This window comes from Balaenoptera musculus, chromosome 7, assembly GCF_009873245.2.
Source record: "Balaenoptera musculus isolate JJ_BM4_2016_0621 chromosome 7, mBalMus1.pri.v3, whole genome shotgun sequence".
NCBI lineage: Eukaryota > Metazoa > Chordata > Mammalia > Artiodactyla > Balaenopteridae > Balaenoptera > Balaenoptera musculus.
The window spans coordinates 49,894,895-49,912,774 of NC_045791.1; the positions used below are offsets into that span (position 1 = coordinate 49,894,895).

A 17,880-nucleotide genomic window follows, 5' to 3' on the forward strand; every position below is an offset into this window, starting at 1 on the left:
ATTTGTTTAATTGTCAAAGGAGAACATATTTGAAAATGCCTTCAAAAATGTGACAGGGAACTCTACTCAGTGCTCTGTGGTGACTTAAATGGGAAGGAAATCTAAAAAAGAGGGGATATATGTATACATATAGCTGATTCACTTTGCTGTACAGTAGAAACTAACACAACATTGTAAAGCAACTACTCCAATAAAAATTTTTTTAAAAAAATGTGACAGTGATTGACCTGGTAAGTTCAGCTATTTACAATTAAGTTCAAGCAAATTTCTTTTGTCTTAAGATTCCAAATTCTTAACAAAGAATATACAATAAATTGACCTTATTTTTAAAAATCCTTGAAATAGAAAGCTTTCATTCACTAGATACAAAGACTAGACTGTCAGGCACCATATTTGTATCCATTTCCTGGAAGACTGAGGGTTCTTTCATAATATATCTATCATCTCTCCACAGTGGCTGATCAAACCTGTCACTGAAGAATGTTCTGAACAGGCAACTTGTCGTACAAGCATGGTTTATTTCTGTCAGAGACTGACTGCTGAAGTGAGAAAGAAACTCATTAAAAATCTCTTACTGTGATCTAACATTGTAAAAAAAAGAAAAGAAAAAAAAAGAGAAAGAAAAACCCAAGGAAGAAAAGGCAAGGAAAAAAAAAACTTAATGAAGGGTACAGTGAGCCTGCAGATACACTCACATGGTGCTTTTCTTTCTTATTCTTCTTGAGGAAGCAACTAGAAGAGAGCAATTAGTCCTGGGAATACAGCACCCAAAGGCTATTTGGGGAGATCAAACAAGGTAACAATTTTATTTTATGCTAATATTATGAAAAGCTAAGGAAGGAGATCAGAATATTGTACTATATGTAGGAAAAGTGATGCAAAATAAACAATATTATTTACCTTAATCTTAAAACTAGGTTCACGGCACAAGAAGCTTCTCTGTAGTCTTCACTAGCATTGAGTAGGCCCTTTAAAAACAAAACAGCAAACTGTTATAAACTCGGGGAAATAAATGCATACAATCATGATAGCCCTTGACTCATAGAGCCCTCTCTTCCTGGAAATTTCAAATCTAGGTCTTTACACATGCAGGTCTTATTTGCCCACATAAGACCTCTGTGTGAACACTAGAATGGTGTCTACTTCCCATCACAACTGTGGATTCAAATGTTTCATATAGAAAGCCTCAGTAGGAGGACGGGCCCTAGGAACAACTGGTATAAGCAGCGGTTAAGTCCAAGGAAAGCTCAGCCATCTAGAGGGGCGCCTTGCAACCCGAGCCGTGGACCGAACCGACTGGGCCTTGGTGATGCACAAAGGTGGGGCACTTTAACCCTCATGATGCAGAGGATGGAGGGACCTAGTAGGTGAGGCCACAGTTTACCTTTCTCGCCTTTCTCCCCTAGAGTCTATTTCCTTGAACATAGATCATCAGTCATGACTGCCTCTGCTACACAGCCTCTCCCTACTCCTACCAATTCCTGGACATGAGACATTCCTATTGGAGTAGAAAAACAACGGATTTTAGGTCAAGACTCGGCTGTGCCACTGACCAGCTATGCGACTGTGGGCAAGTCATTCTCCGGACTTATTTTCTCATTTACAAAACGGGGATAATACCTGCCTCAAAAGTTTCCTGGGAGAGCAAAACAATGTATATGAAAATGAGTCAAACTATACCATGTTATTTACTACTAGGTATCCTAATCCCTTTTCCTGTTTCCTTTACTCTTTGCCTTCTGACCTGTTGTTATTCCTCCCTTTCCTTTTGTCATTCAACCAATCCCTACAGTTTACTTCAAGGTGTTTTACTGAGTTGCCCAATACAGTGTAAAGGCTCTGCCTCTAAGTAGTTGTGCAACCTTGGCTGAGCCACTTCACCTCTGCAAATCTTTGCTTCCTCAGGTATAAAAGATATAAGGGTCAAGGACTAGATGTCTGACCTGCAATCATGAAATCCCATCACTCTATCTCCTCTGCATACAGCTGTTTCATAAAATACGGATCAGGTAGAATAGAAATAAATTTAAGTGGAATATGCAGCTTTGGAGGGAAAATGTGATCCTCCGGCTGGTGATACTTGACGGTATAACCACTTTGAGAGCTGAAGGGCTTGCCTATTAATTACACAGCAAAACCAGAACGGGGGCCTGCACTCCGGTTCTATGTCCACAGCCCCTGCCCTGGAGAGCTCAGCATCCTTCATCAGCGCCCGACACAACTCGTGGCACACGTGTTCTGTCATATAACTTTTAATACGAATTCATTTCACAGTCACTGGACTATTATTTTTACAAGGCGAGTTGTAGAGATAAATTGGCCCATAAAACTCAGTGATAAAAGAATTATAAAAACAGTTTAGAAATCCAACCAGGAACAAAAAAGAAAAGTGTCAATTAACTATAATGTTTTGTGGCTGGAATCTAGCAGAATGGTGAGTCATTTTCTTTCCCTTTTCTCATTTCTCACAGTACCAGCAATTTCAGAAGCAGTCTGGTAATCAGTTCTTGCTCTTGAACCTATCATTTAAAGGTTGGAGGCCCTGAAAATCACAGTCAATAGTGACAGTCCTCTTTTCTCCATACTTATTAAAAAAGAGTGTTTACAAGCCCCTGCTTTGGAAGCACCACCCTGATATTGTCTATCTTTCTAAAATGTCAGGTTTTGTTAAAAGAAAAAAGAAAATCTGTCTACAACGTAAATGACAGGCAGAGAAACGTACCTGAGAGTCCTGCACAGACAGGGACTGTATCTGCTTGGGTATGCTGCTGGCGTTCACCGCGATCTGTTAACAGAGCCACCGTTACAGCACGTAAGAACACCAAAATCAGACGTTAAGGTCAGTGTGGTTACAGTAAGTCTCAGTTATCAGAGACAAAAATCTTAAATAATTTAAGTAATTTTAAAGCACCATTTCCCAGAGTGTGGTCCTTTGACTACTTGCATTGGGATCACCTACGACACACGTTAAAGATTCCGGGGCACCACCCAGCCTATGATTCAGAATTTCATGGAGACAGAAGAGAATCTGTATCTTTAATAAGTGCCCCAGGTGATCCTTAGGCTTTCAGAGAACCACCGAGCTAAAAAGGCAGGGACTATTTGATATTTTAAACCTGATAACAGAAAGATGCCCAACGACCTTTTTTTTCTTGTCACACAACTTCATCTCAAGTTAAGGGCCCCCTAATGAAAGGATGTTAGGATTAGCACAACCTGTCCCTTTAATCATTACTTTGAACAATTTATTCACAGCACTGGATTTCAAAAATATATAAGGGTAGCTGGATTTTTAAAACACATTTTCCCCAAAAGAAAAGCTAGAGTAATAGGTTATATTTTTCTCTCCAAGCTGGAAACCTGACCTTAATGTGATACCCCAAATATTTCTGCCTCAAGTCCTACTTTTGTGAACTCTGCCCTGGAACAAAACTTGAAAGACAAACTAAAAGAGAAACAACATCAACAAAGAATGAAAAATATATATTATTCCCTAAACTTACTATCGATTCTAAAATTATCAGAAGTCATCAGAAACTCTTTGTGGCAAGAGTTTTCTAAAGTTTAAGAGCGTAAAATTCTTACTCTCTGTGATTCTGCGAAAATAACTGTTAGTAATGAAGAAATAAGGGGAAGTATACCCACGTCTGTAGTTTCCTTTGAATTGCATCCGAAAACGAAGATAGACCGATAGATGAATAGATGGCTGTGCATGAGATGAAGCAAGTATAGTAATGGCAGAATCCAGGTGATTGCTGGGTGGATGTTCACTATAAAATGTTTTTAATGTTGCAATATTTTGGAAGTTTTTCATATTAAAATGTTGGGGGAAAATGACTATGTTAGAAGAACAAACAACCTGTGTTCATTAACCAGCCAGAGGGCCTTGGCCTACCCCAAATGATCTCTTGCAAAGAATTTTTCAGACTGATTCCACAACCTTTTTTTTTTTTTTAAACTTAAATTTTTTCTTTTTATTTTTTATTGAAGTATAGTTGATTTACAATGTTGTGTCAGTTTCTGGTGTACAGCAAAGTGAGTCAATTATACATATATATATTCTTTTTCATATTCTTTTCCATTATGGATTATTACAGGATATTGAATATAGTTCCCTGTGCTATACAGTAACACCTTGTTGTTTACCTATTTTATATATAGTAGTGTGTATCTGCTAATCCCAAACTCCTAATTTATACCCCCCCTTTCCCCTTTGGTAACCGTAAATATGTTTCCTATGTCTGTAAGTCTGTTTCTGTTTTGTAAATAAGTTCATTCTTAATTAAGGTTTGAGATACTACCAAAAGCCACATCACATCACCTACAGAATATCCTACCTTTAGTCAAAGAAGGTCTGTAATATGGAAAATTCTTAATGGCATTTACTAGAGGTGACAACTTCTCTTTCCCCTGGGGAGGCCCATCTCATGCCCTGTCCCTTACTCCCGGACAGTTAGGGGCACAGAGACCTATTACCGTGCAACCTCACTGTGTAGGTGTAACCCTGCACGTGATGAAGAAACCAGTCTCCGGCTCCCACTGGTGCAGGAAATGTGCAGAGATGCACAGGAGTGGCGGAGAGGGAGGTTCCCTGCACAAAACATCTTCCTTGACAACCACTGTAGTCTGCCAAATTTCACCATTATGGACCCCATTCTATCAGTTTAGGGCATGACTTCTGGGCATGCATTTTTAAATGTAAAAACTTACAAGAAACCTAACACATTAAGCAGCTGTCATTCATTAACAGTATAATATAAATTTGTCTATTGGAATTTTTTAAAAATTTTAAACAGTTTGCTATTAAGAAGGATACTTGAGAGAATGGGTGTTTTGATAGGAGGGGAAGAGAAGAATAACAGATTAATGTTGGACACGGCCCTGGAGACAGGCCTCTGGGACTGAGTGAAAGGAAAGGATCTTGGAACAGAGACAAAAAAGGGACAACATCCACTTTCTAATTTTTCATAGTGCTCTATCTAATCTTCTCATTTTCTATTTTTAAAAATACTGTAGCTAAATGCAATGTGTTATCCTGGATTGGATCGTGGGACAGAAAAAGGATGTTAGGGGACAAACTAATGAAATACAAATACAATCTGAGATGTAGCAGATAGTAATGGAGCACTGATGGTTTTTAGTTGTGACAAACATGCCAGGGCTACGAAAGAAATTAACGGTAAAAGAGCATGGATGAGGAATGTACGGGAACCCTACAGAGCACACTATCTTTGCAAATTTTCTGTAAACCTAAAATTACTCCAAAACAAAAGGTTCATTTTCAGAAATACAGAAGATTCTAAGTTTAACCACAACCAGTTGGAAAGCCAGTCACCTGCAATAAGAACACCTTTTAGAAAGTGACATCATAAAAGCATCAAGTAAAAGCCGTCTGTGATCCAGTACAATCAATTTGGAGGGAGAAATCAAATCTTTGCCTCCAACTACAAATGCGTATAAGACAACATGAGAGCTGACAGGCGTCTGGAAAACACAATGTCATCAGAAATAATTTCAAAAAGCTAAAGGCAGTTTTAACAATCACCCAGCAATAGCACTGAGTAACATAAGCAATGAATTTAGCTTCCACATTGTGTCTAAGCTCTGGTAAAATTCACTCAACCTAAATCCACACCAAATGTATTTTCTCCTCAGAACAAAATATCAGAGTTGGGAAACAATTAACCTAGCCTAGACTCTACAACAAAATTCTTCAATATACCTGCCATGGGCCCTACAGGGCTTCTGTCATCAAACCTTCCCACCTGGCACCATTACACTTGATTAAATAAGGACAACTTTTCCAAGGGATTTCTGAAATGTCTTAATCGTTTTTTGCTTTTTTTTGTTTGCTTGTTTTTTGGGGTTTTTTTTTTTTTTTTAGACTTCTGATAGGCAGGTATTTTTAAAAAATCTTCAGGAATTTGCAGCACTCAATCTTCCTGGATTCCAGTCTGGACTTCTGGATTCAGAATGACTGGTGTGGTTTTCCTAGTCAGAGGGTCCTTGATCCTAGTCACATATCAGAATCATATGAACAGCTTTTTAAAAATCAGAGTCACCTTGGACATCACCCCAAACCACCAAGTCACAATTTGATTTGCTGGGTCTAGGGATCTGCATTTTTAAAACTTTTGGTTTTTCTGATGTGGAGCCAGGATTGCAAACCATGTTTTCATGACGCCTAACAGAAGGGTTACTCTAAACCGAGTGGTCCCTTAATAGAAGCCTTGGAAAATGTCCTCCTCACTTAAATGAAACCAAAAGAAAGTGTGAATTTAAAGATAGAGTCAGGGCTTCCCTGGTGGTGCAGTGGTTAAGAATCTGCCTGCCAATGCAGGGGACACAGGTTCGAGCCCTGGTCCGGGAAGATCCCACACGCCACGGAGCAACTAAGCCCATGCGCCACAACTACTGAGCCTGAGCTCTAGAGCCCGCGAGCCACAACAACTGAGTGCATGCGCCACAACTACTGAAGCCCACGCGCCTATAGCCTGTGATCTGCAACAAGAGAAGACACTGCAATGAGAAGCCCACGCACCGCAATGAAGAGTAGCCCCTGCTTGCTGCAACTAGAGAAAGTCCACATGCAGCAACGAAGACCCAACGCAGCCAAAAATAAATAAATAAAATAAATAAATTTAAAAAGAATAAAAAATAAAGTCAATTTTACTTTTATATAAAAAATTAAGGTATAAAAATTGCTTAAAGAATTATAAGACATGCACTGATTATTTTGGAGTCTGACAAAAGGATTCTAAAATCACTGGTCAAAAAGAAGATCAAACCACGACAATGAAAATTTTTTGTAAAGCAAAAAAAAAAAAAAAAAAAAAAATCAATAATGAGATAATAGTTGAAAGGTTTTATATAAGCTAGGATGCTGTATCAACTAGGAAACCCTACCTAAGAAATATCACTTATTTGGTATTTGTCCTTGCAAATACCACTCCCAAGCCCTACCCCCAAAGAGATGAGCAGCTTCTGGAGAGAAGGCCCTCTTCTGTGTTTTTGTATAATTCCCACAATGCCGCAGTGCCTAACGCAGCTCCATGGGAAATCAGGCCCAGATTAAACATTTGTCCAATTAACTAACTTCATTATTATTGTTATATTATTAACCTTTAGTCTCCACTGGCTTCCACCATCCAAGTGGAATAAGATACTAAATAAATGAAATTAGCATGAATTATTTACTTATTACAAATTAATAATTACTAGTAGGTGACAAATACTTTGCAAGGCTATTTCTTAAAAACCAGGTTAAGAACACTAACCAATTTCTCACACTAGGACCAATTTCTCACTAAGTTTGGCTACGAATCTCATTAGACAAGTGGTGTAACTCTGGAACTTTACATTTTACACCGGAATTTCTTATCTCCAAAAACGGCCCAGTACCAGGCACATCTACCCAATGTCCCTCTGGCAAATACCCAACCCTGGCCTTCTCAGTCTTCTCCAACTAGTGCTGTAATACCTGGACATTCTGCCTATATTTCCCAGGAAGCCAAATAGCCCCTCACAAAAGAAGCATTTCTAAAATGCCCCTCCTTTATTGCAGCATCTCACTCTGTGGAACTACTAAGGCTACTTTTTCTGAACTTCAGCTCGATTATAAAATGTCTTCTGATCCTTCCCCCACTTCTTACCTACTTATAAATATGATAAACCTATTCAGGCACTTGTTTAGAGTCTGATTTTCAGTGCATAGGTTTCCATGTCACCAACAAATACATATAGCATGTCTACTAGATGCTAAGGGAACATGGACATGAAAAAAATACCATCCCCAGTCGCCTAGTGGCTTATAGTCAAGTAAATAACTCAACTGCAATTTAAATGACAAGTATTATTGAAAAGCTTATTACGAAGTAAACACACTGGTATTTCAATGTGCCATTTAGTACCTCTTTTCCCTTTAAAAGATGTTCAAAGGTATATGGTACACTGTCTGAGACTGTATACAGCTTTTTTTTCAGCTTAGAGGTATAACTGACAAATACAATGATAAGATATTTAACATGATACAGCTTTTGATAACAGCTATAAAAATCCCAAATCAGCAGATTCTGTCAATCACAGTTCTACGTAACTATGCTTTATCTGTATGTGCGCCCCTCAAAGTGCGTACACAAAAAGTGTTAATGGAATACAGTTTGTAATAGCAACCTAAATGCTCAAGAAGAAAGAAATGGTTAAATAAACCATTTTGATAGGTAATACTCCTCAGCAGTTAAAAATAAAGGGGCAGATCTACAGCAACTACTGTGGAAAGATTTCCAAGATATAAGGCAAGATGCAAAATTTTATAGTTTTTATAATCTCACTTATATTTTTAAAATGATATGCTAGATTTCTTTATGTACATATTTGTATGCAAACGAGCAGGAAAGGTCTGGAAGAAAACACTGCAAACTGATAACCTCTGGAAAGATAGGACAGTCACAGGAGTAAGAACGGTAGCAGGATAAAAGTGGTCCTTCAGAGTTATTTCTATTTAATTCTCCCATACCTTTTTACAAGTCTTTATGTGCCTCTCAGTAAGGCCTGTCCAGACTAACCCTTTTAAAATTATAAACCCCTACCATACTACCTCACCCTCTACCCTATTCTATTTTTTTCCATTACTCCTATTCCATTGTAACAAACCACATAACTCACTTACTTATGAAGCCTATTGGATATTGTTTATCTACTCCCATTGGAATGGAAGCTCCACAAGGACAGGGATTTCACTCTGTTTTTCTCACTGATGTATCCCCAACACCTACTACAACAGTGCACACAGTACACACATTATATATATAATTTATATTTTATATATATTTATATATATAATTTATGTTTATATAATTTATATACTTATGTTTATGTTTGTTGAATATTTACATATTCAACCATTTTAATTCCCTTTATAATAGATTAAAAATATTTTTTGCTTCACAGCCAAAAAGTGACTTGGTGTGATTGGTAAATCAAGGGGCTACTTTAATTAAGAGCTGAAAGGACACAGGAACCAACACTGAAGAGATTCTGAACACAGCTCAGGATGCTGAAGTTCCAGCCTTGCTAAAAATACCCAAAAAAACCAAAAACAATAAAATGGCATGGGAAGCTGTGTAACAGCAGATAGAGTTGGTGATTCCTAAAGTTTGGGGGGAGTGTTTACATTCAAACTAATGTATCCTTCCACAGAAATAAGAAGCTTATCTATATGCTTCCTTAATTATAAACCAGTATGGGAACAGACATATGCCACTGGGAAATCAAGTGAGTCTAGATACAGTGAAGTGCCTAAGACTTTCAAATTCCACTCAAGAAGGTTGACAGGGATGTTTGATGAACAACTGACAGCATGCTATACACTACTATTTTTCCTGTCTATGAAGAAAATACGTTTGCCAGAAAGATACTGCTATTATCCAAATAACAGATCAGTTATCAGAGCAATTGCAACAAGCACAGAGTAAGATATTCTCAAAATAAACTTAACAAATCCTCATGAGGAAAGACCTACACCCATCAGTCTATACTAGTAAGGCAGGATTCCAGTGAATATCATCCAATGAAAATGTCCTGTAGTGAACCAATAACGAATGATTTTTGAGTCAGTGATGCTACTTGAATCATGTTATTTTGTTCTATTTCTAAGGCGAACTGACACTTTTAGTTAGAGTCACTCTTAGAAATAGATGAAAAACCTTGATCTGCACTTCACTCTAGATAAAACAGTGACAAGACAAAGGCAGAGTTCATGATAATGGGTTAAGATCATTCCAAAAATCCAGCAGGATATGTGTGTAGCCAACATGTCCTACTGTGGAGCACATCACCATCCTTATAACTTCTTGATCAAAGCTCGTATTTGATGTACGAAACAAAGAGATTAATTCATGTGATAAATATAGGAGGATCTGAAGGAGAGTTACCAGTAGGAGGCAGGCAGACTAGGAAAGGCCCATCAAGGAGGCATGAGAATGAAAAGAGACCAGAGCCGGGGTGGGGTGGGGGGGGGATGACAGGGGGAAGAGTGGCTTGTAGCTCTGATGCTCTCTTCTTAGATGGTCCAGCTGGTTATTGCCACTTAAAGCAGAATGATAAGATTTACTCCATTTAATTAAAAGGAAATGTCTGCTAATTTAAAAAGAAAGTTGGGATGGATATCATCTGTAGCCCCAAGTCTTCTGTTTTCTTAAAGAGAATTTATCAAAGTACACATTAATTACTAGATTTGTAAAATACTTGGAGTTATTTAAATACGCTTAAACTTCCTCTAGGAGAATTAGGAAGTCCTTTGAACTACAGTCATCATTAGTCATTAGAATAATTAACCAGTGGAGGAAGTAAAGGTAATCAAAAGATGACCAGTTCTCAAAGGGAGCCTGATGAAAGACTGTTCCTTGCCTACTAAGTTACGCAGGAGATTTAAAAATCAAAACCAACAAATTCAACCTAGAGTTCCTAACCATGTTAATATCTTGCTTTATGGTAAACTAAAAATCTAGGAGAAATTTTCCTGTATGCCTACTATGTTTTCTAAGTGACAGTAATCCTAAGAATTAAGATTAAGTGAGTAACTAATTTGTGCTAAGAACCCCACTGAGTGCTTCATGTATGTGATTTTATCAATCCTCACAGCAATTTTATAAGTATTGTGATCACCCCCATTTGACAGAGGAGGAAACTGAGGCTCAGAGAGTAAAGTAATCTGCCCCGATATACACAGCTCCAAAGTAACTCAGACAGTATCAAGACCTGCAAAGCCTATGTGCCTTTTCTTTTTTTCCCTATACCACGAGAACAAAATTTTGAAGGTTCTTCCCCGAAGAGATCAGACTCTGATACTCGTGGGAGGAGGCTGGGTGGGGAGACGAGGCAAAGAACTAAATAACCACCACTCACCTCTGGATTTTCTTCTTTTACTCTTCGTGACTGTAAAACAGTTACATATTCATTAGTACACACACGCCCCCAAAAACACAAAAATAAATTTGACACAGGTTAGAAAATCATCATCAATGTCATTTACCTTTTCTTGCGAAAAAGCTGCTTTCCCTTCTTCACTTTTTTCATCCATCTCGTCGTCACTCCACTCCCAGTCACCGTCTTCGGTTTTATGAAGGTGACCGCTTGACCCTGGAACTCTTCTCACCTGGACCAAAACAAATCCACCCAATTCTTCACCAGTTGAACACGACCACTGTTCGCGGGTGCAGCTACTTGGGTTACACAGCATATGCTTACCCTGAAAATAACCTGAGTGGTTATGAATTCAGGGGTAACTAGCAGTGAATACCCCAAAAGACTACACAGCCTCCAGACTCCTACACTCATCTTCTTTCCAAAGATATTAAGTTCTTGGGCTTCCCTGGTGGCACAGTGGTTGAGAATCTGCCTGCCAATGCAGGGGACACGGGTTCGAGCCCTGGTCTGGGAGGATCCCGCATGCCGCGGAGCAACTAGGCCTGTGAGCCACAATTACTGAGCCTGCGCGTCTGGAGCCTGTGCTCCGCAACAAGAGAGGCCGCGATAGTGAGAGGCCCGCGCACCGCAATGAAGAGTGGCCCCCGCTCGCCGCAACTAGAGAAAGCCCTCGCACAGAAACGAAGACCCAACACAGCCATAAATAAACAAATAAATACCTACATAAATAAACAAACCCAAAGTTTAAAAAAAAAAGATATTAAGTCCTTGAAACGCTTTACTCTATGTGCAGGACAAAATATTTTGGAAGAGTACAACACACGTCAGCCATGAAGGATCAAGCCCATTTTTCACTTTGGCTTCAGTTAACACTTTATGAATCACTACACGTGAAAGGCCATGTGGTAGGTTTCAAAACTGCTGAAGGAAATGCATGCAAGCAAGAGACTGAGGACTAAGGGAAGACAAGGGACTCAGGCAGCCTAATGAAGCATACAAGTCTGGGGCACCAACCATCTACAACCTATATCAAAAAAGCAAATACCCTTCTGTTGCCGCCTTGCTCTTTTTCAGAACCTGACATCATGCTTATTTTCCCAGGATTCTGCTCAACCTACTTGAGCAAAACAAAACAACATCAAGACTATTCTTAACACACCTTTCGCGATTGCTAGGAACACAGCAAGATAACCAGCAGCCGTGTCAGATGATCTAAACAGATGATAACAATTTTCTGCCATTATTTCGTATTTTTTTTGAGCTAGGGTAGAGATGTGGTCCACGGGGAATGCTTTCCACGTGTCTCTGTGGTTGAAAAGGCAAAACTTTTCAAAGGAGCGGATGACTGAGAATAATGAGCCTCTGACCAAAGTAATTTGCTTTAAAAAATGGACTGCGGTGACTCATAGACATAGAGAACAGACTTGTGGTTGCCAAGGTGGGGGGAGAGGGGGAGGGAGAGGGAGGGACTGGGAGTTTGGGGTTGGTAGATGCAAACTGTTACATTTAGAATGGATAAACAACAAGGTACTACTGTATAGCACAGGGAACTATATTCAATATCCCTGTGATAAACCATAATGGAAAAGAATATGAAAAAAGAATGCATATGTGTGTATAACTGAGTCACTTTGCTGTACAGCAGAGACTGGCACATTGTAAATCAACTCTACTTCAATTCAAAAAACGGAGCAAAAAATGGTCTGAGACATGGTTAAACAAAGCAATGTAGCAAGCGAACATGACGTGAACATAACAACCAGTGATCCACTGATTCAGAGAAACCACAAGTGGAAAGGGACCTTGGAGACTGTCTAGTCAAACCCCCTCACTTTACAGGTGGGAGAACGAAGGCCCAGAAAGTGACCCAAGATATCACACAGGTGTAAAATCAAAATGAAGGCAAGAAAAAAAGTCTTCAGATTCCCATTCAAATGCAAGTTTTCCTATGCCACTGAATGGTAACTGTGAAAAACCAGCTGTCTAAAAATGTTCTGTGAAGACTTTGCAAGAGTATGACATGAAGAAAGACTATTTTCCAGAATAGAAACCATCCAGTTATACCGCAAGAAGTTCATGAGTTCCAAGGGAAATACCACAGAATTTAGGTGTAAAGTAAGCATCTACACATGTTGGATCAATGTGAAGTCATAAACAATGCAGACTTGGGGTTGGGTTTGATTTGAAGGCATTACCATGTGGAACCTGTACAAGTAAGCCTGACCACTTGGTCTTGAGCTGCAACACAGAAACTTAAAAAACAAGCAAAAGGTTCTTATTCATAATTGCAAACGGTTATGGTCAATTTTTTTAAAAAGCTTTTTTCTCCACTAATTTACCTTCAAAACACTTAGCACTTAGTAAAAACTCCTTCTGTGCTTGGCATAAGATATTTTTTCCACTTGCATTTTGAGTCATTGAAAAGACCTATTTAATGATAGTGATTTTAATGATGCTTATAGATGTTGGCAAGGTACTGTAAAAAAGATGCTGAAATGCACTTCAGGATTTTTTAGAACAGATTGCTCATTTTAAAGCTACAAAGAAATGGATAAAGAAAAGACGTTCTGTTGACATATACAGTAAAATTAATTATTTTCTTAGCAACACTCATCATGATGAGAGCAATACAGAGGAAAATCTGATAATGACTACATTAAAGGAAAGCATTTAAAGCCACATCTACTACAAAACATACTATTAACTAAGAAGTGAGAAGACAAGTAAAATTGTGGATCATAAACAGAAAAAAACTCTACCTTCACTCAGATTGTAAAACCCAAGCATGGTTGATGAATTAGTATTTTCCAAGTACTGATTCAAAAGATCACACCAGGGAAATCTCTCTTTCTGAAAAGAGTCAGAGTGCAGCTTCACACCCTAAAATTTAGTTTATGTTCTTTTTCCTCTCGCTCTATGTTTACAAAAGCTGTCCGTTTTGTTTCTTCAAGTGGGATCCAACTACAGACAATAAAATGGCCAGCTTCTATCTCTATTTTATTTTATAACCCTGACTGTGTCCCTCCTCTTAGTTTTATTTGCTGGAAGAGAGAAAGATAAAGCAAAATGTCCAGGATTATAGCCTCAGACAGACATTGAAAGAAATGGTGGGATGGGCCTTTAAGTAGTAAATATTGATTAAACAAATAAATGTAAAAATTAAGACAACGAACACTCAAAAATCTAGGTAGCATAAAACACTGGTGTAAGCGTAGCAAGAATAAGAATACAAATTTATTCCTTAAGACTGTTGTCTCAGTTTATTGGAAAGGAAAAAACTCGCAGCATAATTTGAAACCCAGGTTTCACAGTGTATTTATGTGACACTGACCTCTACGGAAGAGACCAGAAAGCAATTTTACAAAATTACATCCTTGTAGGGAGTGTGTAGGGATGACAGGAAGCTTTTAGGTCTTGAGCCAAGGCAACTAAGTTTCACATAGTTTAAACAAATGGGGTTTTTATTTAGGAACTGAAGAATAATCTACAAAATAGATGCTTCAAAAAAAGATGCGTAAAAGCTTCTATCCTCCCCCATCCCCTAGTGAAGAGAATGGAGGTTGCCCACCCTCAGAACTCCGACTGCACTCCTGTTACATCGCTCTTATTCTATTAAATGGCTCACTCGCTGAGTAAAGCCAAGACGTGGTTGAATGAAGTTTTTTCTCTGTTGGGGATTTAAAAAAATAACCCAGTGCTTCTCAGAGAAATGAGCTCAATTTAAGTGATAGCTAGAGCTATTCCTAAGCCCACAAATTCCTCAGGTCAGAGCTGGCAGTAGCGAGGTCAGACAAAGTTTTACATGCAATAACATTTATTCCCAAAACTGGGAATAAAACACAATTGAGCAGTTCTATTTATACCATACCTCTGAAAAGGAAAGTAATGTTATCTTCTCTTCCTTGAAACAGCATTTTTATGAAAATCCATTAAAGAAATGAAGTTCGGATTCCCACAAAAAGTCAGGCTCCACCAGACAGACAGAGGGAACAACGGTGTGGTTCCCCGGCCAGTTCTTGTGGCCACGGGGTCACGTGTCAGAGGCAGAGCCAGGATGGGGAGGCCAGAGAGAGGGAACGGCAGCAACAAGGGACACAGTCCCTGGATCTGTTCCTGGACTCATCTTCCCAGGGGTGCCCCTTCGAACAGGAGCTGTCTATAAATATCAGGACCCAGGATCTCCATGCAATATCTCAGGTTGCCACCTGGCCCCAGACACCAGAGCAGGAGGAAGGATGTATACAAGAGAGTACAAGAGAGCCAACGGAAGCACTTTCTATACAAGGGGTTAAATATGTTAGAAGGGCAAGTGTGTTTCTCTAACACACTCCTGAACAAAGGTTGAATGTGACCCAGAGAAATACTGACCACAGTTTAGTAGAATTCGTCTCAGTACTGCATGCCCTTCCTTCCAAGGCACCGGCCAGCTACTTCCACTGCCACATAACTTCTCCCTGGAGTGGGATTTCAGGGTCTCCTTGGAATGGTTTTCCCGTCTCTGGGAATCCTGTTCTCCACTTCCCCTCCACCTGTTGGACAAACTACGTGCCTGACTGTAGCCTGAACCCAAGATGGGGAGCCCACCCACCTCACATCTGCCCACCAAGGACACCTTGGACGTGGCAGAAAGCAACACCCAGTAACTTTTCTCTCCTCAGGCATTCTACTAACCAGAAGTAGAAAACATGTTTCTAATCAATTGCTGTTTATAAGGTCCTTGAGGCACGGCCAAGCAAACAAAAAGCCTTCTAAATCATCAGAAATTAAACATCAGAAAATAAAATTAGACTCACCAAGTTTTCAGCAGTAAATATTTGCCTGTCCCCACAGCTTATACTCTGACATTGGCCCCTGTGCCCACCAGCTCTCGGGCACCTCCGTCCCACGCCTACTGCCTGGCCTAACTGTGCTCTCGGGCCCTCGGTCTGCTTCCGCCTCTTGCATCATCCCCGCCTAGCTTCTCCCGTATCATATAAAGCCTGCAGCCCACAGCTGACGCTCTTGAGGCTGCACCCGTTAGTACCCCATGCCCCCGGGCCTATTCCTGGCCACCCCACACCTGGAGGAAAGCCTGGGCTCAGCCTGAGCCAATGGAGAGGAGGCACACTGCCTGGTGATGTCACAGGGGACCGCTGGCAACTCCTGGTCAGGGCATCAGTCCTGCTACAACGCTGCCACTCAGAGCGTGGTCCCCAGACAATCAGCAACGGCATCACCTAGAAATGCTGAACCTTGGGCCCCACCCCAGACCCACTAAATCAGAATCTTCCTTTTCGCAAGATCGCGCGGGTGATTCACACGGTCCCTCAGGTGTGAGAAGTTGTGCTCATTGTTAGTCTAAGTCCGCCTCCGCAGCCCTTGATACCAGCTGTTCCTCATGTACCAAAAGTGCCTGAGCACTTGAAACATATTAACTAATTTAACCTTCACAGTAGCCCTGGGAGCTGAGAATCACTTTATTCCCCCGTTTTTTTCAGAGGGGAAACCGAGGCGCAGGGGAATTTAAACAACCGGCTGGAGCTCATGCAGCTGGGAGTGAGGGCGTTGGCAGTCCCACCCCAGACGCCAGGGCTACCCCCTGCTACCGCTGCTCACAGGAGTGCCCATCCCACCCCACCCCACTCACCCCAATAGCTCCACCTGCGACCCTGAGAGCAACAAGGCCATCCCACTTATACCCCAAGCTTTCTATTCCCAAGAAAAGTCTTCACACCCTCACCCCCCTGAGCCTCTTTCCCTCCAGTGTGTAATGAAACGCCTCCTACTGTGCTTCTCATTTATTCATTCACTCATTCAAGACACAAACAGCCAGGCTCTGGATCCTCTCCGTCCATCACAAACATGTGTAAGTATCTCCTATACTTCTTCTCCCCCCAAAAAGGACGGGGAGGGAGCTCAGTTTCTGCTGCTTCCGTCACTCCATCACTCTTCCCTCTCACTGTCAACATTTTTCTAAAGAGCATCTCTGATTGCTGCCCTCACTTCCTCAATCTTTAATCTCATACAAAATGTTATCTGTCCCCATTCGGCCACGAAAACTGTGTGCTCTCTCTCCCCAAGATTTAACAACATCACAATTGTGTGATTCAGCGCTCCTCTCTGTTGCTATAATGTTAGCCTGCAGACACAGCTGAAATCCATTCTTCCGTTATTTCACACTCTTTCCAAACCTGTGCTGGTAACCTTTCTCTTCCTCCCCTCTTGTCATGCTCTGTCTCCCGCTGTTCTCTGTCTTGAGCACAAAAATGGTTGCTCTTAGCCCACTACATGCTCTTAGCTCACTAGACGACATTGTCTAGTGAGCTAAAACACACAGTCTCCAGAGCCTCCTGTCTCTCGTGGAAGCCAATGACCTTGGAGACTTCATCTCTCAGTCTTGTTTTGCAAATGCTCTGTTGGATATGAACATCTGATCAATTTCTAGCTTGCTGTCTCCAGCCCATTTATCAGTGCTCCACCCCGGCCTCACTCTGACACTTCTGCAGGGTCGCCTGCTTTAGTTAACACTTCCGGGGTGCAGTTGGCTCATGCTGGCTCAGGAGAGCCCGCTGTTAGCATTTCAGAAAGTTTACAAGACACCTGACTTCACAGTGGTCACTTAAAATTGGCCAGGGTAGGAGTATTTACACAATGGAAATAGAAAAATGGTACAAATTAGGATTTGCACTCCCCCCTTACTGCCAAAGTGGCAGCTCTCAAGGTTTACAAGCACGCCACTGACCATAAGACTCAGCTCACGGAAACATTTTAAAATCTGACAACATTTCACAAGAACTTAGTAGTTATTCCTGGAAATAACTACTTTCCTTTGCAATGGCAAATATCTCAATTTTATTATACAAGCCTCTCAAATCTCACCTTTAAAAGCAACACAGTAATTGATTTTTATATACCAAACATATACCAATATAAGTACGGGGGCAGGGGGAAGCTATCTTAACATTTCTCAAACTG

General features: G+C 40.4%; 1 protein-coding gene across 1 annotated transcript in view; it reads right to left on the bottom strand.

Annotated features, from left to right (window-relative positions):
* Nucleotides 1-17,880, bottom strand: part of STK39 (serine/threonine kinase 39) — a 301,651-nt gene that overhangs the window by 106,022 nt on the left and 177,749 nt on the right. Inside the window, 4 exon segments of the mRNA XM_036858821.1 lie at nucleotides 901-968; nucleotides 2,723-2,785; nucleotides 10,906-10,935; nucleotides 11,033-11,155. Of these exon segments, the coding sequence (XP_036714716.1) occupies nucleotides 901-968; nucleotides 2,723-2,785; nucleotides 10,906-10,935; nucleotides 11,033-11,155 (284 nt within the window).